A 23698-nucleotide genomic window follows, 5' to 3' on the forward strand; every position below is an offset into this window, starting at 1 on the left:
CTCAGCATTGTCCCACTTGCTGGTCCGCTCCTTCTTGGCCCATTTCAGGACCCTCTCTCTATCTGTGAACCGTTGAAATCTCACCACCATCGCCCTTGGCGGCTCGTTTGCTTTGGGCTTCCTCGCCAGCACCCGGTGCGCCCCTTCCAGCTCCAGCAACCCCGGGGGGGCCTCCGTGCCCATCAGTGCTCCGATCATCGTGCCCGCATATGCCGCGGCGTCGGCCCCCTCCACTCCTTCTGGGAGACCCAGGATCCTCAAATTGTTTCTCCTCGACCTGTTCTCCAGGTCTTCGAGTCTTCCCGCCCACGTCTTGTGTAGCGCCTTGTGCCGCTCCACTTTCACCGCCAGGCCCAAGAGCTCGTCCTCATTCTCACTCACTTTGTCCTGGATCTCCTGGATCTTCACCCCGTGGGCTTTCTGGGTTGCCCCAAGTCCTTCAATTAATGCCAGCATCGGCGCCACCATCTCCTTGCACAGCTCCTCGAAGCAGCGCTAAATGAATTCTTGCATCTCTTCTTTGTCCCCGGCCGCCGCCATTTTGGTTATTTTACCCTTCTTCTCCCGCTGCTCCAGTGCCGTTTTCTTGGCTGTTTCGCTGCAGGTCCGGTCCATACAGGTTAGTGGGGGACCTCTCTCCTCTCTTCCCCATGGGTTGGCTGTTTAAAAAATCCCGTTGGGGCTCTTCTATCGAGCCTGAAAGTCCGTCTTCGCGGGAGCTGCCGATTCGTGCGGCTTAGCTCCGCATAGCCGCAACTGTAAGCCTCCACCCTTCACTCTTCTAAACTCCTGTGGAATCAAGCCCAGTCTGTCCAACCTATAAGACAACCCGCTCATTCCAGGTATTAATTCAGTAAACCCGTGATAAGGAAGTTCAGTTATGTAAAGAGACTAGAGGCCAACAACAATGGCTTGTATTTATATCGCATTTTTAAATTAGTAAAATGCCTTAAGGTGGTTCTCAGGTTTGTTGTTCAATAAAATCTGACTCCAAGTTTTGTAAGGAGATATTGGAACAGGCGATAAAAAATTCTGACAAAGAACATTTCAAGTAGACCCTTAAAGGAAGACAGTTTTTAAGAGCAAATTCCAAAGCTTACTGCCTAGGCAGGGGAGGGCACAATGGCATTGGTGAAATGATGATAATCAAGGATGTGGAAGAGGCCAGAATTGGAAGAGTTCAGAGGTCAAGAAGGCTTGAGATCGGGAGATGCAACAAAAGGATTTGAAAGTAAAACACCTTGAATTTTAAGTTCAATGCGTTCATATACTCCGGGATCCAGAGGTAAAGAATCAACAGGGCTTGTATGACAATTAGGATAGCGGCAGCTGCGTTTCAGATCAGCATGAAAGAAGCTGGGAATATCCTTAGAGTTGAGAAGGTTAAAGGCAAATTTAATAGAGGTGTTCAATTGTATATAATTATCTTCAGAGTAAGTAAAATAGTTACCACCGGCAAAAGTTTTGATAAACAAGGACACGGAATTAAAGGAATTGGTAAAATAACTGGAGGGGGGAGGAGGAGTGGAGGTGGGGGGGTGGGGGGGGGATTTTTAATGTATAAACTGTTTCAGTCTTGAGTATATTGCCTGAAAGGGTGAAACAAGTAGATTCAACAATAAATTTCAAAAGGGAGTTCAATATATAATTGAAAAGAAAAAAAAAGTTCAGGGCTATGGGGAAAGAGAAAGGGGAATGATCAATATAACAGCTTTGTCAAAGACCAGACACAACCATTATGGACTAAATTGCATCTTTTTGTGCTGTAGGATTCCATGATTAGGTGTTTGGGTTCTGTCATGGGAGTGTCCCTTTAAGATAAGTTTTTGTCTTATCACATGGCTTCAGTGATGTCATTGTGTGGGTGGAGCTGGGCTGTAGCTCTGTGAGTTTTTACTTTCGCTTTGAGTTTTTAGACTGGTTTTTAACTGTACAGGTTGAAAGAAGTGTTTCTCTATCTTAATTTTAAAAGCTGTTTCCAGACTGCTTGATAACTTAAAAGAGATAATTGCTTTCTGGAAGGAATTCAAACCTGCTGTTTGGAAAGGGGAACAAGAGTATCAATAACAAGCCTTATACCAGTGAGAATGCCGTGTGTTGGACCACAGCTTTGCAAAAGGGGTTTCTGGTTTTACTTGGATTTTGTTATTGAATTGGAACAGTTAAGGGGAAATTCATTAAGAGATATACATAGATCACTGTAGCTGTGTGGAATCTTGATGGCTGTAGTTGATAAAAATTCTTACTGTGTGTGTTTATACAAATGTTAACTAAATTCATAGAATAAAGCTTGTTTTTTGATTAAAAGCACCGAAGAGCTCTGTTAAATAACACCTGAAAGGCAGGCTCATGTGCTCATCCTAGCCAAATTCAATAAAAGGTTGTAGGTCAGGTGAACTCCATGATATACTTTGGAGTTTTCTAAACCCTGGCTCATAACAGTTCGGAAAGAGATGCAGATTATATCAGAAAATTATTTCAAGTGATCCAGTTGTTTCACCAACAAACTTTGACTAGGCGAAACCATTAGCATAGATTTCCATTCTTTATGTTGACAGTGGTGTTGGTTAACTGAGTTGGCTAGAATATGGTACAATAATAATCGAACCATAGAATTCCTACAGCACAGAAGGAGGCCATTCAGCCAATCGAGTCTGCACTGGCCCACTGAAAGAGCAACCTACCTGGGGCCCACTCCCCCGGCCTATCCCTGTAACCCTACCTAACATACACATCTTTGGACTGTGGGAGGAAACGGGAAACTCATGCAGACACGGGGAGAAAGTGCAAACTCCAAACAGACAATCACCCGAGGCTGGGATTGAACCCGGGTCTCTGGAGCTGTGAGGCAGCAATGATAACCATTGTGCCACAGTGCTGACCAAGGTGTGGCCAAAAGTGCTGGTTCAATCTCCGCACTGCCTAAGATAGATCTTAACTCCTCACCTTGTCATATAAACCCTTAAACAACAAAAATGCGACATGAAGCGACAGTATGACATAGGAAATAAAGTTTGTGGAAAGAAGTGTATCTATGCAAATTATTCATTCTGTGTATACTGATATGGAAATTTTGCAGTAACCAACTGGTGCTATTTATGAAGTGGAAATAAATAATCCAACATAATAGTCTCATAGATACAAATAAACACATACTTTAATCAAACAAAATGTATCCCTTTATTAATGTATCCCTTTATCAACTCCAATTTCTTAATGGGCAGCATGATGGCACAGTGGTTAGCACTGCTGCCTCAGTGCCAAGGACCTGGATTTGATTCTGGCCTTAGGTGACTGTGTGGAGTTTGCACATTCTCCCCGTGTCTGTGTGGGTTTCCTCCGGGGGTGCTCTGGTTTCCTCCCACAGTCCAAAGATGTACTGGTTGAGTGGATTGGCGATGATCAATGTGTGGGGTTACAGGCATAGGGCAGGGGAGCAGTGGGCTAGGGGGAGTGCTCTTTTGGAGGGTCGGTGCAGAGTCGACGGGCTGAATGGCCTCCTTCGACAGTGGAGAGATCCTATCCCCTGTATGTTGTTCTAAAAGTGATTTTAAATTGGACAGCTGCAGGAAATGTACAAATGTAGATTTGAATTGGTTTAATTAAATATTCGGACAAGCCTGGCAGCACAGGACGAACCTCTTTTTAGTATACAAACATTCAATAAGCATTCAATAAGATGTTTGTATTTATTCAGCTGATGGCCACTGCACAGTAAAAACAACGCACACACATGAAACAAATGATGGTTGCATATAGGCAGATCTAAACCGCACTGGATGAATTAATAAAGACAAAATAAAATCAGGGTTTATTCTTCAATAGGAAATCTGTGTCTGGTGTAACTCAGCAACTGGGAATTTGCGAGATGACAGTTCGCAGGTGTCCATCCGGGCCAGGTTCTCATTGCCGTTGCAGCCCGCCTCGCGCGCGGTGTTCTGTCACTTGTCTTCCGCCTGCTCAGCAAAGGCGGACCGTTTGTGCAGTGTCGAGTGTTGCTGTCGGAGCCGGGCGGTGGTTGCGCCGTTTCCAAGGGAGCTGTCAGGATGGATGATCAGGGATGTCCTCGCTGTAAAACTACGAAATACCGCAACCCTTCACTCAAGCTGATGGTGAATGTGTGCGGACACACGCTGTGAGTGACCTATTATCCCCTTAGGACATATGGGGCGCGTTATGGGAGCCTTGTGTGCTTTCTCCTTGTACATTGCAAATTAGGTGATGCATTCATGAATGTGGACCGTAGCCTTTTCTATTTTCTAACAACATCTCTTCCCCCCCCCCCCCCCCCGTTTGCTGGAGGTTTGAAGCATATGTTCAGCCTGTGCCCGGTACCTGAACTAACATCAGTAAGTACAGCTTGTCAACTGAATTCAGCCTCCACACAAATAAAGCAGCAGAAAGAAACACGCGGTAGTGGAAATGTAAAACAAGACGTGAAATTGCAAGTCTGTAATTACATGAGCGTTTCAAAACGCAGCAGAGCAGTCTTCTCTTTTCAGCTGTTGGAGAATATCATTAAGTGTTTCCAGCATTTCGGGGTTTATTGGAATTTCCACCCAAACAAATAAACGGACTGTATTTCAATGCAGAGAGATGTGAAATGATTAATTTTGGTAGGAACAGGAGTAGGTCATTCAGCCCCTCAAGCCTGTCCCACCATTCAGTGAGATCATGGCTGATCTGGCCTAACACCTTTGGCCCATATCCCTTAATATCCTTGCTTAACAAAAATCTACCCATCTCAGATTTGAAATTAACAACTGTTGTTTGTGGGTGAAAGTTCCAAACCTCTATCACCCTTTGTGTGAAGAAGTGCTTCTTAACATCTCTCCTAAGTGGCCTGGCCCTAATGTTTAGACTATGCCAGTTTTAAAATGTCTAACCAGTGCAAATAGTTTATCTTTATCTACCCTGACTTTTCCAGACTTCAATCAGATCACCCGAGCGAAAACAGGCCTCATTTAATCTCCCCTCGTAACTTAACCCTTAGAATCTCGGTATCATTTTTGTAAACCTAAGTTGCACCCCCTCCAAGGCCAATATATCGGTGTTAAGATGTGGTGCCCAGAATCATAGAATCCCTACAGTGCACAAGGAGGCCATTTGGCCCATCAATTCAGTACTGACCCTCTGAAAGAGCACCCTATCTCGAAACCCCACCGTGTCTCAAAGCCCTCCGCTTATCCCCTCAATTTGAACTTGGGTGCGATTCTCCGGAAAGATTTCTAAGTGTGGTAGCGAGCGGGAACTGCTGCGAGCTTCCTGGCGCCCTGCCCAGCGAGGCCGGCAACGCTAGTCAACTTTAATTGGTCCACTTAATTAGGCCCCAAGGGCTTCTCACCACAAATGAAGGCTTGCCAGCCGATTCGCTGCCATCGTGATCGCCAGCCTACCCTCCTAACAAGGTCAAACAGCACTTGCACAGCCAACCCCAAGCCAGCTTGCAACAATGGCACCCAGGAGACCGGCCCCAAGATTCGGGAATGCAGATCTGACCAGGCTGCGTCTCGAAGTCAGCACACGGGACAGGGTGGCACAGCTGTGCATGTGCCGCCAACCGGTGAGCCGGAGCCCTCCGGCCCCAGAGGACACCGCCAGGATGATTAAAGGCCACAGGAAGTGGTAAGCAGCTGGCTGCCTCCATCTCTGATGTGCATCCTGGGGACACATCTAAACGTAGCTGTAGAGCTAGAAAGACAAAACACATTGAGGACCACTGAGGGCACCGGGGGAGGGGGTGGGGGGTGGGTGGGGGTAGGTAGTGGGTGGGGGCGCCATCGGCAGAGTGGGGAATTGTTACACACAATAAACACCCTTGTGCCACAACCAGCATGATGCCTCTGTCAGTTTCTTCCTCAGTACGGGCCAACCTCCGAACCCATGGCCCTTCTCTCCAGGCATCCTCCCCTCCCCGTGGCATTCACCCACCCGGAGCTTTGACCCCTCCCCTGGGTGTTCAGATGTCAGCTGCTGTGTGGGGTGTTAGGGTTACACAGTTTTCAGGCACAGTGTCCATGCATCAAGGTGTGATTGGGATGCTGGGCAATGACTCCCACATCTACATGGCCCACCTACCCACTGGAATCTACTTGGTTTGTGTGAAGTGCTCACTTAACCACGATTCCAATTCCCTGTTAGCAATAACCTTCAGCCGCACAGCCAGAGGCCTCGGCAGTTGACGGGAGTTATGGGTGGTTGGTGGGGCATCTGGCGCAGTTCTCATCTTTGGCCTCTCCCGCTATTCACCGGACTCATTTCACTCGAGCGAGAGTGCAACAAGGCCGGAGAATCGCGCCCTTAATCTTTTTCAGCCGGAGAAAGTCATACAGGTCCCCCAGCCAGGCCGCCAGATGCACCCGATGCACCACCTTAAACTGAATCAACTCATCCTCACACACAAGGACATCAAATTCACCCTATGCATCCACACTCCCCAACCTAGCTCCCCCACCCCACGGAGCAATGGCAGTAGGTGAGTTGCTCATTCTGAGAGCCAGCGCAGATACGATGGGTCAATTGTCCTCCTTCAGTGCCGTAACCACATGATGTACATGTCAGCCTTTTTGGCATCACATTTTATATGGGAGCTATTCATTTTGAATTCTTGGAAAGCAGCTTCCCTGAGTCCGTTACTTGAATTTATCAAGTTGTGTTCTTTTCCTGTAGCTGACTCTAGACCCATGGACAAACTGAGTTTTGTTGAGTTTTTTTAATACAAACTGGACCATGGCGGCACGGTGGTCAGCACTGCTGCCTCACAGCGCTCAGGACCCTGGTTCGATTTTGGCCCTGGGTCACTGTCCATGTGAAGTTTGCACATTTTCCCATGTCTGCGTGGGTCTCACCCATATAAACATGGCTGAATTCTTGTAAGAGCCCCCTAATTGAAACAAGTTAGGATGATGGTATTGCTTAGAGTTTCTAGAAGACACGAGAGCTGACCAAAGCTGCTTGCAAGTATAGCTGATGCAGGAAATCAAACTGTAATATCACCATGTCACGCTTGAAGTCCATTTATGGTGTTTTATTGGGAACTTATCTGTATGAAGCATGAAAAACCAAAACTATCCTCGATGTAATGTTAATTTTTTTGTTGCAGTTTCTTAAAGTGCTAATCCATTCAACATACTAAAATCAAAACTTATTGGTACAATGTTGGTAAATGTGAATGCCCCAAGATTATCTTGTTTAATCAGTTTCAGATTTGAGGTTTAATCGGAAATACATTTATCATTGAATTCTACGTGGCTCAATACTTTAATGATCTAGGTATTTTATGTTTCTTGGTTTCAGTAGATTATAGTAGATTATAAATTTTGATGTATTAGGATAATTTCAGTTCTTGTACATATTTCCTGAACTCTCTCTTAAGAGACCTTTTCTCATTCCAAAGATTATCGGTTCATCATTCCTTCCACAGAAATTATGTTGACACCACATTTTATCTTATACTTGGTTTGTCTCCTTTTCCCTTGGCATGTGTTTTAGAATAGTCAGAATCCAGGGCTGCTTAATTCGGGCAGTCTGAGGGCGCGATTTTCCAGCCAATTTCTCTCGCTTGAGCGCGATGCGACTAGAGAATGCCAAGAAAGGCCCCCAGCGAGCCACCCGACAAGCTCCTCGCCTCCTGGGATTCTCTGAAATCCCGCAAGCCGTCAGGGTTGGAACCACGCCCCAAATGGGGAAGACCGAATTACGCTCGCAGAAGTAGGTCATCAACCTACTTACGACGTACCAGCGCGGGATCCACCAGCCTTCTTAGATTCTTCGCCCTCCCCAGCGAGGATGCAGCTGGGCGCCGATCAGTGCTGGTCCACACAAACGTGGACCACGCAGAACGACACCTGGGGGCTCTCAGGCTGGTCAGGGTAAGTGCAGAGTGGTTCCCTGGCCCTCCTCCTGGAACGCGGGCACCTTGGCACTGCCCAGATGGCACTGCCAAGCCAGCAGGAGCACTGCCTGGGTGCCAGGGTGGCAGTGCAAGGGTGCCCGACTGCCAGGGTGGCACTGCCAAGAGGCGAGGGGGGGGCCATGCCGATGAAATGAGGGTGGGGGGGCGGTTTGAATGGTAGGGGAGTGCAGGGCAGGTAAGTAGGGGCCTCCGGGAGGTTGGATGGGTGATGGTGGAGGTCCTAGAAGGGAAGGGGTGCTGTAAGGCGGCTTGGGGTGGGCGGGTGTTCTCACTTGGGGGGTGTGGGGTTGTGGGCAATGTTTGTGGGGGGTGACATTGCCCATGGGTGCGAGGTGTGGGGGACCCACAAGCTCATTTAGAGATCGGGACATCCTTTCAAAATGGCGGCCCGATCTCTGAGTTCAGCTAAACAAAATTCGAAGTGTGGGCTAAACTGGTGAGAGACTCCCCAGAGACCAGAAAAGTGACTAAGTGACATTGAATAGTGGTGGGGGACTCGCCGGCAGAGCCGGCGGGAAACTCCCTGGAAAAACTTACCACAAATTAACTTAGAAAGTTTTGGGGAGAATCATGCCCTGAATCTTCTCTCTCTCTCTCTCTCTCTCTCTCTCTCTCTCTCTCTCTCTCTCTCTCTCTCTCTCTCTCTCTCTCTCTCTCTCTCTTCCCCCCCAATCTAAATTCCCTGATTTCTGTATTATCTCCATGCCTGGCACTTTAGTTCAGGATTATAGTGGATAACCTAACTTGTAATGGGTACTGTAACCCAGCCCAAGCTCCATGAGCCTTCCTCATTCTCCAGCATGACTGAGCCCAAATGAGTGAAAGAGAAGAGCTGAAACAATGCCACGCATTTAGGTTTGAGTGGAGCAGAAACATCCACATGGACAGGCTGGCCCAAATGGCCTGTTTCTGTGCCACAGATCCTATGTGATCATTAGGCAAAGTGCTAAGGTCTGTACCATTTAGATACCAGCACCCACCCACTTTGGATCACTGAACATTAAGTGACTGAGCATTTTAGGCATTGCAAAGACTACAGGCACTGATGGCATCCTATCTGTAAATGCTAAAGGGTTTCCAGTGAGCTATGACAGAGGCCTGTCTTAGGTACAAAGAATAAGGAAAATCAACACTGCAAGTTGCTGCCTATTCCCAATCTTCATGAAAAGTGACATCAATAATGCCATCGAATTACACTAATTGACCGTTAACCTACTTATTGATGGTAACATTTGCACTAGATAATTGCAGGCAGTGACCACCTTGAAGAGAGATGTGAGTCGTCTACCCTGACCTTCAATGACACTATCATTGCCAAGTTCCCCCAAATTGACTTCTGGGAGTCAACATTGACCAGAATTGAACTGAACTGTACGAGAGACATCTACAAGACAGAATACCTTGTAATAATAGTTTCATTTCCTGACTCGCTCTCCACCAGAATCTCTCTCTTATTTACAAGGCAAGCATATGGAGTGTGGTAGAATGCTGTCATGTGAGAGTACCTTTAAGAAATGGGTGTTTAGAAAACTATCTGTAGTGGATGTACCTTTAAGAATTGGGTGTTTATCAGTGATGTCAGAGTGTGGGTGGAGCTGGGCTGTCTCTGCTTTTACGTTCGCTTTGGGCTTGTAGCTACAGGGTGTGTTTAGTTTTTTAGATTTGGAAAAGCTGCAATCACAGCAAGATATGTATGAATCTCATTTGGTAAAGAATGTTCATTTGGTGATTTCAAAGTGGTAACTGTTCTCCTTAAAGAAGTTGAACATGATGTCTTTCTGTAAAAAGGGTTCTTTTTGTGTCTTATGGATGTTGCAAGGAAAGATTAGGAGTTCTACCATACTGTATTCTTTGGAATTTAATGGTGTTGATAGTTGTTAAGATGTTTATTGTGGGTTTATAAAGTGTTAACTGGTTTCATAAATAAACATTGTTTTAATTTAAAAGTACTGTAGATTTCTGTTGCATCATACCTGCAGAGTAGGTGTGATGCAACAGAATGATGTGTTCCCCATTACCACAATCTATTAAAAGTTGTGGGTCAGGTGAACTCCGTGATACACTTTGGGGTTCTCTAAACCCTGGCCCATTACAAATTGGGGGCTTGAGGGGGTTAAAAGTCTATCTGTTGGATTGGCTTAGTGAACTTAAAGACAGTGAGGGGTGAGCATATTGTGGTTGCTTTTCAGGTGTGGTATTTCAGTTTAAGTAGGAAGTGTGTTGTGGACAATGGCTCTTTCAGAGGCTCTGAGGTTTTTGGGGTGGTGACGGCCTCATGCAGTACCTTACGGGCAGAGACTAAAAACATGCTTTTAGAGTTGGCAAAAACATTGCAGTTAACATTACCAGACAAAATGCGAAAAGATGAGGTAATTATGGCAGTGGCTAAGCATTTGAAATTGCCTGAGATACAGTCTGACTCATTGGAAATGGCAAAAGTTCAGTTATAAATTAAACAAATGGAACATGAGAAAGAATTAAAGAAGCTTGACTATGAAAGAGATAGAGAGGAAAAAGAGAGAGAAGAAAGGAAAACAGAAAGAATAGCCCGAGCAGAACAAAAGAAAGAGAAAGGGAGATAAAGATCGGAGAAAAAAATAAAGAGAGAGAGTTTGAACTTCAGAAAATGGCCATGAAACACGATAGTCAGTTAAAATTGGTGGACGTAAAGGGAAATGTACAGTTGGATGACAGTGATGAGGATAGTGAGAAAGAGCGTCATAGGGGGGCTTGGTGGGGATCTATTTAAATATATCCAAGCATTGCCAAGGTTTGATGAGAAGGAGGTAGAAACTTTTTTCATTTCATTTGAGAAGGTGGCTAAACAAATGAAATGGCCACCGGACATGTGGGTATTACTGATTCAAACAAAGCTGGTAGGTAGGGCTAGTGAAGTGTTTGCATCACTATCGGAAGAGGTATCTGGGACGTATGAGGAGGTGAAAAAAAAAATCAATTTTGGATGCATATGAACTAGTGCCTGAACACTACAGACAAAGGTTTAGAAATTTAAGGAAAGAACCTGGTCAAACATACACGGAGTTTGAAAGGATCAAACAGAATAATTTTGATAGGTGGCTAAGTGCTTTGAAAATAGACCAAACGTATGAAGCTCTCAGAGAAATTATACTTTTGGAGGAATTTAAAACTTCAATTCCTGATGTAGTGAGAACTCATGTGGACGAGCAGAGGGTTAAAACTGCGAGATTAGCAGCAGAAATGGCAGATGATTATGAATTAGCTCATAAATCAAAGCTTGGTTTCCAACATCAGTTTCAGCCTGAAAGGGATAGAAACTGGGGATATGAGAAATACTCAAGTGGTAAAGTTAAAGGAGATCTGATGGGAGATAATAAGGAGAGTGTACCTCAGACTAAAAAGGAAATCCAGGAGTGTGGAAGAGCCATGAAAAGTTTCAAATGTTTTCACTGTAATAAACTAGGCCATGTAAAGTCACAGTGTTGGTGGTTGAAGAAAAGCACTGGGGAGGCTGATGTGGTAAAACAGGATAAGACAGTGGGGTTTGTTAAAGTGTTAAAGGAAAGCCCAAGTGAAGCGAAGGAGGTGCAAAAGGTTGTACAGCCTGATCAAGAAGTGATTGATAAGAAGGTGCCAGATGTCTTTAAAGAATTTACTTGTGTGGGTAAAGTTTACACATGTATACCAGAAGGAGCAGGTAAAGAAGTCACAATTTTAAGAGATACTGGAGCTAGTCAATCTTTAATGGTAAGAGATGAGGAGTTATATAGTTTGGGAAGAATGTTGCCAGAAAAGGTGGTAATATGTGGAATTCAGGGTGAGAAGAGTAGTGTTCCATTATATAATGTAAGGTTGGAAAGTCCAGTGAAGAGTGGTGAAGTGGTAGTAGGAATAATAGACCATAAGACATAGTAGCGGAAGTAAGGCCATTCGGCCCATCGAGTCCACTCCAGCATTCAATCATGGCTGATTTCAACTCCATTTACCCGCGCTCTCTCCATAGCCCTTAATTCCTCGAGAAATCAAGAATTTATCAACTTCTGTCTTAAAGACACTCAACGTCCCGGCCTCCACCGCCCTCTGTGGCAATGAATTCCACAGACCCACCACTCTCTGGCTGAAGAAATTTCTCCTCATCTCTGTTCTAAAGTGACTCCCTTTTATTCTAAGGCTGTGCCCCCGGGTCCTAGTCTCCCCTGCTATTGGAAACAACTTCCCTACGTCCACCCTATCTAAGCCATTAATAGAGAAACTATCTTGTCCAGGAATACAGTTTATCTTGGGTAATGACATAGCTGGATCGCAGGTGGGAGTGATGCCTATGTGGTTAATAAGCCAGTGGAAAATCAGACAACTGAAGTGTTGAAGGACGAATATCCTGGGATTTTTTCGGATTGTATAGTACAAGGTGGCAAAGTCACAGGTTAAGACAAGAGGAGAAATCAAAGAGTGACGATAAAGTTGAAGTGCAATTATCAGAAACGATGTTTGATCAGATGGTTGAAAAAGAACAAGAAAGGGCAGCATGGTGGCGAAGTGGTAGCACTGCAGTCTCACGGCGCCGAGGTCCCAGGTTCGATCCCGGCTCTGGTTCACTGTCCGTGTGGAGTTTGCACATTCTCCCCGTGTTTGCGTGGGTTACCCAAAGATGTGTAAAGTAGGTGGATTGAACACGCTAAATTGCCCCTTAATTGGAAAAAATTAATTGGGTACTCTAAATTTATTTTAAAAAGAACAAGAACAGATGGAGGATGAGGCTGATATTTTTAGTTCAGGAAAATTGGCGGAGTTACAACAGAAAGATGTAGAAATAAAACAGATGTATCAGAAAGCATACACAGAAGAGGAATCTGAGTGTATACCGGAGTGTTATTACAGTAAAAATGATGTCTTGATGAGAAAATGGAGACCTTTACATATGCAGGCAGATGAAAAGTGGGCAGAAGTTCATCAAGTAGTATTGCCGGTAGGGTATAGAAAGGAGGTGTTGCGAGTAGCACATGAGGTGCCAATGGGAGGTCATTTGGGAGTAAGGAAAACTCAAGCTAAAATACAAACATATTTTTATTGGCCTGGACTACATAAAGATGTAGTTAAATTTTGTCGATCATGTCACACATATCAAGTGATCGGGAAACCTCAAGCAGTGATAAAACCGGTGTCCTTAATACCCATTCCAGCATCTGAGGAACCTTTTACAAGGGTCCTAATTGATTGCTTAGGACCGCTTCCTAAAACAAAAAGTGGGAATCAATATCTTTTGACTATAATGGATGTGTCTACTCGGTTTCCAGAGGCCATTCCAGTATGCAGTATTACAACTAAAAGGATTGTGGAGGAGTTACTTAAATTCTTTACTAGATATGGACTACCCACAGAAATACAATCGGTTCAAGGATCACATTTTACCTCAAGGTTATTCAAAGAAGTTATGGGTAGATTAGGAATAAAACCATTTAAATCAACTGTGTACCATCCAGAATCGCAGGGAGCGTTAGAAAGGTGGCATCAGACATTAAAGACAATGTTGAGGGCTTATTGTCACGATTATCCAGAGGAAAACGGACTGACCTGAAAGAATCACATGGGCAAGTTTGTGGAGATAAATTGGAAGGACTAAAATGACTATACATGATGTAGATGTGGGAAGTGCTGTTCCAATCAAACAACATCCATATGGACTTAACCCTTTAAAATTGGCACAGGTTAACAAAGAAATTGAGAGTATGCTAAAAAATGGCATAATTGAAGTGGGTTGCAGCCAATGGAGCTCACCCATAGTGATGGTACCTAAACCAGACAGTACCCAACGGTTATGTGTGGACTATAGAAAGGTTAATGCAGTTACAAGAATGGACTCTTATCCTATCCCCCATTTGGAGGATTGCATTGAGAAAGTGGGACAATCAGCTTTTATTTTCAAACTGGATTTTCTTAAAGGTACCTTTATCCAAAAGGGTGAAGGCGATCTCAGCTTTTGTGACTCCAGATGGTACATTCTAATTCAAAGTTATGCCATTTGGCATGAAAAACGCCCCAGCCACATTTCAACAGTTAACTAACAAAGTTGTTTCAGGATTACCCCATTGTGCGGTATACATTGACGATCTGGTAATTTTCAGCCAGACATGGAAAGAACATTTAAAGCATCTGATGGAGTTATTCGATCAACTTCAGGAGGTGGTTTGGTGGTAAACCTAGCCAAAAGTGAATTTGGAAAAGCCCAAGTCACTTTCCTTGGCCATACAATTGGACAGGGTCGAATGGTCACATGGGATGTGAAAACAACAATTATTGGGGAGTTTCTAATACCCTCGCCACGAAGGGAAATAATGCGATTTCTTGGCATCAGTGGATTTGATCGAACATTTGTGCCAAATATTTGCAACGTGGTTGCTCCGCTGATGGACTTGCTGTAGAAAAGTCAAAAATGTCAGTGGACAACAGAGTTTCAACAGGCATTTGACTGCCTGAAAGCTGTCATAACCAATGCTCCTCTGTTGGAGAATTACAAGGGACTTTGTGATCAGATTGAACTGAAGTATCTGACCTTAAAGAGAAATACCGTGGCGTAGAGAAATGGATGGATCGTGCAGAGATCTTCTTGTCCAAAGAGACTATCGTCTAGAAGGATTCCAGTTGGAGGAAGAAGAACAAAAATGGACTATGTTATTATTAAATGTTGCATATTTTGTTTTGTTAAAAAAGAAATGTATATTCACTGTCCATATTTCTTAAAGGAAAGTGAAAAGGTGAAAAATAAAACCATCTTGAAGTTGATGGTTTATTTTTATTCTTGGGGGGAGGTGTCATGTGAAAGTACCTTTTAAAAAAAAAAATAAAAAAAAAAAATGGGTGTTTAGAAAAATATCTGTAGTGGATGTACCTTTAAGAAATGGGTATTTATCAGTGATGTCAGAGTGTGGATGGAGTTGGGCTGTCTGTCTGCTTTTACTTTCGCTTTGGGCTTGCAGTTATAGGGTGTGTTTAGTTTCGTTTTAGATTTGGAAAAGCTGCAATCACAGCAAGATGTGTATGAATCTCTACAAGCTAAATAATGTTCATTTGGTGATTCCAAAGTGGTAACTGTTCTCAGTAAAAAAGTTAAACCTGATGTCTTTCTGTAAAAAGGGTTCTTTTTGTGTCTTATGGATGGTGCAAGGAAAGATTAAGAGTTACTTATAGCGTACTGTATTCTTTGGGGATTTATTGGTGTTGATAGTTGTAAAGATGTTTACTGGGTTTATAAAGTGTTAACTGGCTTCATAAATAAACATTGTTTTAATTACAAAGTACTGTAGATTTCTATTGCATCACACCTGCAGAGTAAGCCAGTGTGTTCCGCATAACTACAATTTATTAAAAGTTGTGGGTCAGGTGAACTCCATGATACACTTTGGGGTTCTCTAAACCCTGGCCCATAACAATGCTCACCTCTCACTTGTGAATACAGCTGCAACAGTGCTCCAGTATTTCGATACCATTTAGGATAAGAATGATTTGCTTGATTGGTACTAGTGTAATTGGATTCAATGTCCACTCTCCATCACTATTGCACCATGGCTGCGGTATGTTTGATGTTCAGTACAGCATACATAGCAGCAACTATCAATGTAATTTCAACAACACTTCCTTCCTCTGCAACCTCTACCAGCAAGAAAAGTGAAATTAGAAATGTTATTAAAATACCATCACTTCCAAATCACTTGCCATCCTGTCGTTATTGCTTCCTCCATGGTCACTGGGTCAGAGTGATGGTATTTTCCACTTGATAACTCAGTCAGAACACCAACATCTTCAAGGGCCGAAGTGGTTCCACAGGAGGATTTAGTGTTCCCACTTTCTCAAGATAACTTGGGATGGGCACTAACCTTGGTGGTGTCATTCACATTCAGGTTTTGAAAAACAATTACATTGCGTATTTCAGGTGGTTAGATCATTTAGTTTTTTAAGAGCAGAAGCATTTTCAAATGATTGAGTGGACTGTAACTCATGGTGATGTACAATTTTATGGGTGATAACCCTATGCTGCCTTGCCTAAATAAATATTCCTCATATTTGAACTTGAACAGTGAATGTTGGTGTACGTTTTGGTCATTGGAATCACCAGACTTACTTCATCCAATCCTGGCTCCCTCCCTTTCTCTGAGATTCCACCATTAATGGCTAATCCTGAATTAGAGATACTGCCTGATGGATTGATTTTCCTTCTTCAGCTCCTTATGTTGGGGTAATTGTTGCCTCTGCTGAGATTAGCACATAGAACATGGTTCAGTAACCAAAACAGTGTTTTTCCCATTCCGAGTGGCTCAGCATCATGTGATGTAATTGCCTACATCCTGTCCATGCTCACTGTTTCGGAACCTTTGTATACAGTGGGTAGATAGATTTGAGGAGGCAGGTCCAATAGACTGATAGTAATGATAGAATGTTACTACACTGAAATGGGCCATTTGGCGTGTCATGTTTGTAACAATGATATTTTATCAACATGGACCTTCCAATCTAATCTGCTTTCTAGTTTGTTGTCCAGTGTAATATTCCCTTTATTCCTGTCGTGTTAGGTACACTGGTCTAACACTGGCTGCAACTGGATGCAGCTTAGATCAGGAAGATACTCCAGACCTTGAAGTTAGTTCAATCAGGTTTATTGAACTATTAGCACAGTTCTCTGTGAATTTGACTCTATGCTAACTTAAGTGTGGTTACTCTGCCTGACTGAACCAGACTAGCTCTTCGCCACGTGGTGGAGGTGTGAGATTGTAACAACACCCTTGACTGACTCTCTAGATGTTCATCAGTGGAAAAAGGCGGAGTGCGAGTGCCTCGTGTCTTTTAAAGTCAGATCCCACCCCTGAGTGTCCTGCCTGCTTATTGGTCATGTCCTGTTCTCTGTGTCCATTAGCTGCTTGTCTGCATATCATTATGTGTGTGTCTGCATATCATGACATCTTCCTTTTTTTAATGTTTGGATGACATATGTGAACGTATTTACAAGAATAGGCCAATATTAACATATATACATACAATGGATGTGAACATATGTACATGTGAAAACAGCTGTCTAATGCGAGAACACAGAACATAGCAAACAGAACAAATGTTATAGAACATAGAACATAGAACGATACAGCGCAGTACAGGCCCTTCGGCCCACGATGTTGCACCGAAACAAAAGCCATCTAACCTACACTATGCCATTATCATCCATATGTTTATCCAATAAACTTTTAAATGCCCTCAATGTTGGCGAGTTCACTACTGTAGCAGGTAGGGCATTCCACGGCCTCACTACTCTTTGCGTCTTTGTTCATAAGTCCCGTCTCTGTGGCTTGCGCCTGATCCTGGTCGACTGCCGGAGATGTGGTGGTGGGGACGACAGCGCCTTGATGGGCGGGAGTGAAGCCTGACTGGTGGCCTCGTGAGTCGAGGTATCAGGAGGTGGCAAAACAACCGAAGGAAACGGAGAAGAATGTGGTTGCGGGCAGGCAACCTTGCGCAGTGCCCGTCTGTTTTGTCGCACAACAGAACCATCAGCCAGGCGCACAACATACGAGCGGGGGTCGGCCTCCAACGACAGCTGGAGATGACCAACCTCCATCAGGGATCTTGACCCGAACAGTGTCTGACGGGGAGAACACGGGCAAATCGGTGGCATGAGCATCATAGCCCTGTTTTTGCCGGTCTCGGAGTTGCTGCACCTTGTGCAGCACTGGGAGGTGATCCAAGTTGGGCACGTGTATGGCTGGAAGTGTCGTTCGCAGGTACCTGTTCATCAGGAGTTGAGCAGGCGACATGCCAATGGACAGTGGGGTCACCCTGTACGCAAGCAGCGCAAGGTGAATGTCAGGCGCAGAATCCACGGCCTTGCAGATGAGCTGCTTCACTATGTGCACCCTTTCCCAACTTTTCCGTTTGACTGCGGATAGTGTGGGCTGAGAGTGACGTGTTTGAACTGATACGACTGGGCAAACAGAGAACATTCATGGCTGCTGAAGCATGGGCCATTGTCACTCATGACAGTAAGTGGGATACCATGTCTGGAGAATGTCTCCTTACAGGCCTTGATGACGGTCTGAGATGTGAGGTCTGAGAGCTTCACGACTTCAGGATAATTGGAAAAGTCATCAATGATTAACACGTAATCGCAACCATTTGCATGAAAGAGGTCGATGCCAACCTTGGATCACGGAGAGGTTTCGATTTCATGCTGCTGAAGTGCCTCCTTACTCTGCGCTGGCTGGAAGCATTGACAGGTCACAGTTTGTTTTGTTGAAAATATATTTATTCAAAATTGTCAACAACTTTTCAACAACCACCCCCCCCCAAACAAGAAAAAGAAACAAAAACACAACAAGCAGAAATTTACATTGGATTTCCCCCAAATATAATAACCCCCCACATAACAGTAGAAAACACAAATAGGGAAACCCCCCACCTTAACCCAAACGCCACCCCAAAAGAACCCCCCCCCCCCCCCCCCCCCCCCTGCCCCTGGGCTGCTGCTGCTGCTGACCTCCTCCTAACGCTCTGCGAGATAGTTTAGGAATGGTTGCCACCGCCTGGAAAACCCTTGCACAGACCCTCGCAAGGCAAACTTTATCCTCTCCAGCTTGATTAACGCTGCCATGTCATTGATCCAAGCTTCCACACTAGGGGGCTTCGCATCTTTCCACAGGAACAAAATCCTCCGCCGGGCTACCAGGGATGCAAAGGCCAGAATACCGGCATCTTTCGCCTCCTGCACTCCCGGCTCGTCCGATACCCCAAATAATGCCAATCCCCAGCTCGGCGTGACCCGGGCGTTCACCACCTTGGACATAATCCTTGCAAAACCCCTCCAAAACCCATCCAGCGCTGGGCACTCCCAGAACATATGGATGTGATTTGCTGGGCTCCCCGAGCACCTCCCACATCTGTCCTCCACCCCAAAGAACCTACTCAACCTCGCCCCTGTCATATGCGCTCTGTGAGTAACCTTGAACTGTATTAGGCTGAGCCTGGCGCAAGAGGAGGAAATGTTAACCCTACTCGGGGCATCAGCCCACAGACCCTCATCTAGCTCCTCCTCCCACTTGCCCTTTAACTCCTCCACCGAGGCCTCCTCCTCTTCCTGCAGCTCCTGGTAAATCGCCGAAACCTTGCCTTCTCCAGTCCATACACCCGAAATCACCCTGTCCTGAATCCCATGTGCCGGAAGCAGTACCTGAAAGCGTTTCCCGGGGGTAGCCCAAACTTCTCCTCCAGCGCCCCTAGGCTCGCAAACGTCCCATCGATGAACAGGTCCCCCATTCTTCTGATCCCTGTCCAATGCCAGCTCCGAAACCCCCCATCCATCCTTCCCGGGACGAACCGATGATTCTCCCGAATCGGGGACCAAACCGAGGCTCCCACCTTGCCCCTATGTCACCTCCACTGCCCCCAGATCTTCAGCGTCGCCGTCACCACCGGACTCGTGGTGTACTTTGTCGGCGAGAGCGGCAGCGGTGCCGTCACGAACGCCCTCAGGCTCGTGCCCACACAGGACGCCATCTCTAGCCTCTTCCCGCCGCCCCCTCTCCCTCCATTACCCACTTACGGATCATCGCCACATTGGCTGCCCAATAATAGCCACATAGATTGGGCAGCGCCAGCCCTGCTATGTCCCTGCTACGCTCCAGAAACACCCTCTTCACCCTCGGGGTCTTATTCGCCCACACAAATCCCATGATGCTCCTGCTTACCCGTTTCAAAAAGGCCTTGGGGATCAAAATGGGAAGGCACTGGAACACAAAGAGAAACCTCGGAAGGACCGTCATTTTGATCGACTGCACCCTACCCGCGAGTGAGAGTGGCAGCATATCCCATCTTTCAAAATCCTCCTCCATCTGCTCCACCAACCGTGTCAAATTGAGCTTATGCAAGGCCCCCCAACTCCTAGCTACTTGGATCCCCAGGTACCGAAAGCTCCTTTCCGCCCTCTTCAGCGGTAGCTCATCTATCCCCCTTCCCTGGTCCCCTGAATGCACCACAAAGAGCTCACTCTTCCCTACGTTGAGTTTATACCCTGAAAAGTCCCCAAACGCCCGAAGGATTCGCATGATCTCCGCCATCCCCTCCACTGGATCCGCAACATACAACAACAGGTCATCGGCATACAACGACGCCTGGTGCCAATCCCCTCCATTTCCTGGACTCCCTCAGTGCCCATGGCCAGTGGCTCAATTGCCAGTGCAAACAACAAGGGGGATAAGGGACACCCCTGCCTCGTCCCCCGGTACAGCTGAAAGTACTCCGACCTCCGCCGGTTCGTAGCCACACTCGCCACAAGGGCTCTATATAGCAGCCTGACCCAACTGATTAACCCCTCCCCCAACCCAAACCTCCGCAACACTTCCCAAAGATACGCCCACTCCACCCGATCAAAGGCCTTCTCCGCGTCCATAGCTGCCACTACCTCCGCTTCCCCCTCCACCGAGGGCATCATAATCACATTGAGGAGTCTGCGCACATTAGTATTTAGCTGCCTACCCTTCACAAATCCCGTCTGGTCCTCCTGAATCACCCCCGGGACACAGTCCTCAATTCTCGTAGCCAGCACCTTCGCCAGCAACTTAGCGTCAACATTGAGGAGCGAGATCGGTCTATACGACGCACATTGCAATGGATCCTTGTCCCGTTTTAAACCTCGGAAGGACTGTCATTTTGATCGACTGCACCGTACCCGCTAGTGAGAGTGGTAGCATGTCCCATCTTTCAAAATCCTCCTCCATCTGCTCCACCAACCGCGTCAAATTGAGCTTATGCAGGACCCCCCAACTCCTAGCTGCTTGGATCCCCAGGTACCGAAAGCCCCTTTCTGCCCTCTTCAGTGATAGCTCATCTATCCCCCTTCCCTGGTACCCTGAATGCACCACAAAGAGCTCACTCTTCCCTACGTTGAGTTTATACCCCGAAAAGTCCCCAAACTCCCTAAGGATCCGCATGACCTCCGCCATCCCCTCCACTGGATCCGCAACATACAACAACAGGTCATCGGCATACAATGACACCAGGTGTTCTCTCCCCCCCCCGAACCAATCCCCTCCATTTCCTGGACTCCCTCAGTGCCATGGCCAGCAGCTCAATTGCCAGTGCAAACAACAAGGGGGATAAGGGACACCCCTGCCTCGTCCCCCGGTACAGCCGAAAGTACTCCGACTTCCGCCGGTTCGTAGCCACACTCGCCACATGGGCTCTATATAGCAGCCTGACCCAACTGACTAACCCCTCCCCCAACCCAAACCTCCGCAACACTTCCCAAAGATATTCCCACTCCACCCGATCAAAGGCCTTCTCCGCGTCCATAGCTGCCACTACCTCCGCTTCCCCCTCCACCGAGGGCATCATAATCACATTGAGGAGCCTCCGCACATTAGCATTTAGCTGCCTACCCTTCACAAATCCCGTCTGGTCCTCATGAATCACCCCCGGGACACAGTCCTCAATTCTTGTAGCCGGCACCTTCGCCAGCAACCTAGCGTCAACATTGAGGAGCGAGATCGGTTTATACGACCCACATTCCAAAGGACCCTTGTCCCGCTTCAAAATCAAAGAAATCAGCGCCCTGGACATTGTCGGGGGCAAAGTCCCCATCTCCCTCGCCTGATTAAAAGTCCTCACTAGCAACGGGCCCAGCAGGTCCATGTATTTCCTGGAAAATTCAACCTTGAACCCATCTGGCCCCGGGGCCTTCCCCGCCTGCATGCTCCCCAATCCATAAACCAGCTCCTCCAGCCCAATCGGCGCCCCCAAACCAGCCACCTGCTCCTCCTCCACCCTCGGGAACCTCAGCTGATCTAGGAATCGTTGCATCCCCTCCTCCCCCGCTGGGGGCTCAGACCTGTACAGATCCCCATAGAAGTCCCTAAATACCTCGTTTATTCTCACCGCACTCCACACCGTATTCCCCCCTCTATCGCTAACTCCACCAATCTCCCTCCCTGCCTCCCTCTTACGAAGCTGATGTGCCAGCATCCGACTCGCCTTCTCCCCATACTCTTACGCCGCCCCTTGCGCTTTCCTCCACTGTGCCTCTGCTTTCCCCGTGGTCATCAGGCGAATTCCGTCTGGAGGTTCCGTCGCTCCCTAAGTAGCCCCTCCTCGGGGCCTCTGCATAACTCCTGTCCACCCTTAAAATCTCCCCCACTAACTTCTCTCTCTCCCTCCTCTCTCTCTTCTCCCTGTGGGCCCTAATGGAGATTAGCTCTCCCCTGACCACCGCCTCCCAGACTACCCCCACCTGCACCTCCCCGTTGTCGTTGGCCTCCAAGTATCTTTCAATACACCCCCGCACCCGCCCGCACACACCCTCATCCGCCAACAGTCCCACATCAAGGCGCCACAGCGGGCGCTGGTCCCTCTCCTCCCCCCAACTCCAGCTCCCCCAATGCGGGGTGTGGTCCGAGATGGTTATGGCCGAATATTCCGTTCCCCCCACTTTAGGGATTTGCGCCTTACTCAAGATGAAAAAATCTATCCGGGAGTAGGCTCTATGGACGTGGGAAAAAAAGGAAAATTCCCTGGCCAGCGGCCTGGCAAACCTCCATGGATCCACTCCCCCCATCTGGTCCATAAACCCCCTGAGCACCTTGGCCGCAGCCAGCCTCTTATCCGTCCTGGACCTAGAACGGTCCAGTGCTGGGTCCAGCACCGTGTTAAAGTCCCATTATCAAGCTTCCTACCTACAGATCCGGAATCCGATCCAGCATGCGTTTCATAAATCTGGCATCATCCCAATTCGGGGCATATACGTTCACCAGTACCACCCGCACCCCCTGCAACCTACCACTCACCATCACATATCGACTTCCCTTATCCGCTACAATATTCAGTGTCTCGAACGACACCTGCTTCACCACCAGTATTGCAACCCTTCTGTTCTTCGCATCCAGCCCTGAATGAAAGACCTGCGCTACCCATCCCTTTCTCAGCCTAACCTGATCTGCCACCTTCAGATGCGTCTCCTGGAGCATAAGCACGTCTGCCTTCAGTCCCTTTAAGTGCGCAAACACCTGGGCCCTCTTGACAGGCCCGTTCAGGCCCCTCACATTCCAAGTTATCAGCCGGATCAGGGGACTACTCGCCCCCCCCTGCCGACTAGCCATCTCCTTTTCTAGGCCAGCCACGTGTCCCCCAGACGGCAGACCCCCGCCCCGACTACCTCTCCTACTTCCAGCTCCCCTTTGGCCAATGCAGCAGCACCCCAGTTCTCCCTCCCCTCCCCCCCACTAGATCCTCATCAAGCCATTTTGCTCCCCATGACACTCCCATAAGCTAGCTGACCCCGGCCTCTCCCGCCATTCCATCGACCCCCCAGTGTGAGAACCCCCCCCCCGGCAATCAGTGAGCGCTCCTCTCCAGCACCGCCCTTCCCCCCTGGCCCCGCCCCCATCCTTCCCTAACGTGGGAAAAAGCCCACGCTTTCCGTCTGAGCCGGCCCCTCCCCCTCTGGCGCAGCTCCTTTTTTGCGGCCTTACCCCAACTCCCCATCCCTGGGCCTCCACCCCCCCCCTTCCTCCGCAGGGACCTGCCCCTCCAACACCGACGCCCACACTCTCCCAAGGCCCACACATCAAATCCATTCACCCATCCCCACCCAGCACCAAAACAAAAAGAACATTGCCCAAACACAGTAAATACCCCCCCACGTCAAACCCTCAGTTTGAGTCCAAATTTTCAGACTGGATAAAGTTCCATGCCTGCAATCACGCTGGCTGCAGCATCCTGAACTTCACCCCCTTCCGATGGAGAACCGCCTTAGCCTGGTTAAAACCAGCCCTCTTC

The 23698-nt window shown here is 47.2% G+C and overlaps 1 protein-coding gene across 1 annotated transcript in view; it reads left to right on the forward strand.

Moving 5' to 3' along the window:
• Positions 1-3985: 3985 nt before the first annotated feature.
• The window catches only part of mnat1 (MNAT1 component of CDK activating kinase), a 238372-nt gene continuing 218659 nt past the window's right edge, over positions 3986-23698 (forward strand). Inside the window, exon 1 of the mRNA XM_072491853.1 lies at positions 3986-4135. Within this exon, the coding sequence (XP_072347954.1) occupies positions 4047-4135 (89 nt within the window). The 5' untranslated portion in view covers positions 3986-4046. The remainder of the gene's footprint in view (positions 4136-23698) is intronic.

The sequence above is a fragment of the Scyliorhinus torazame genome, chromosome 2 (assembly GCF_047496885.1).
Source record: "Scyliorhinus torazame isolate Kashiwa2021f chromosome 2, sScyTor2.1, whole genome shotgun sequence".
Classification (NCBI taxonomy): Eukaryota; Metazoa; Chordata; class Chondrichthyes; order Carcharhiniformes; family Scyliorhinidae; genus Scyliorhinus; species Scyliorhinus torazame.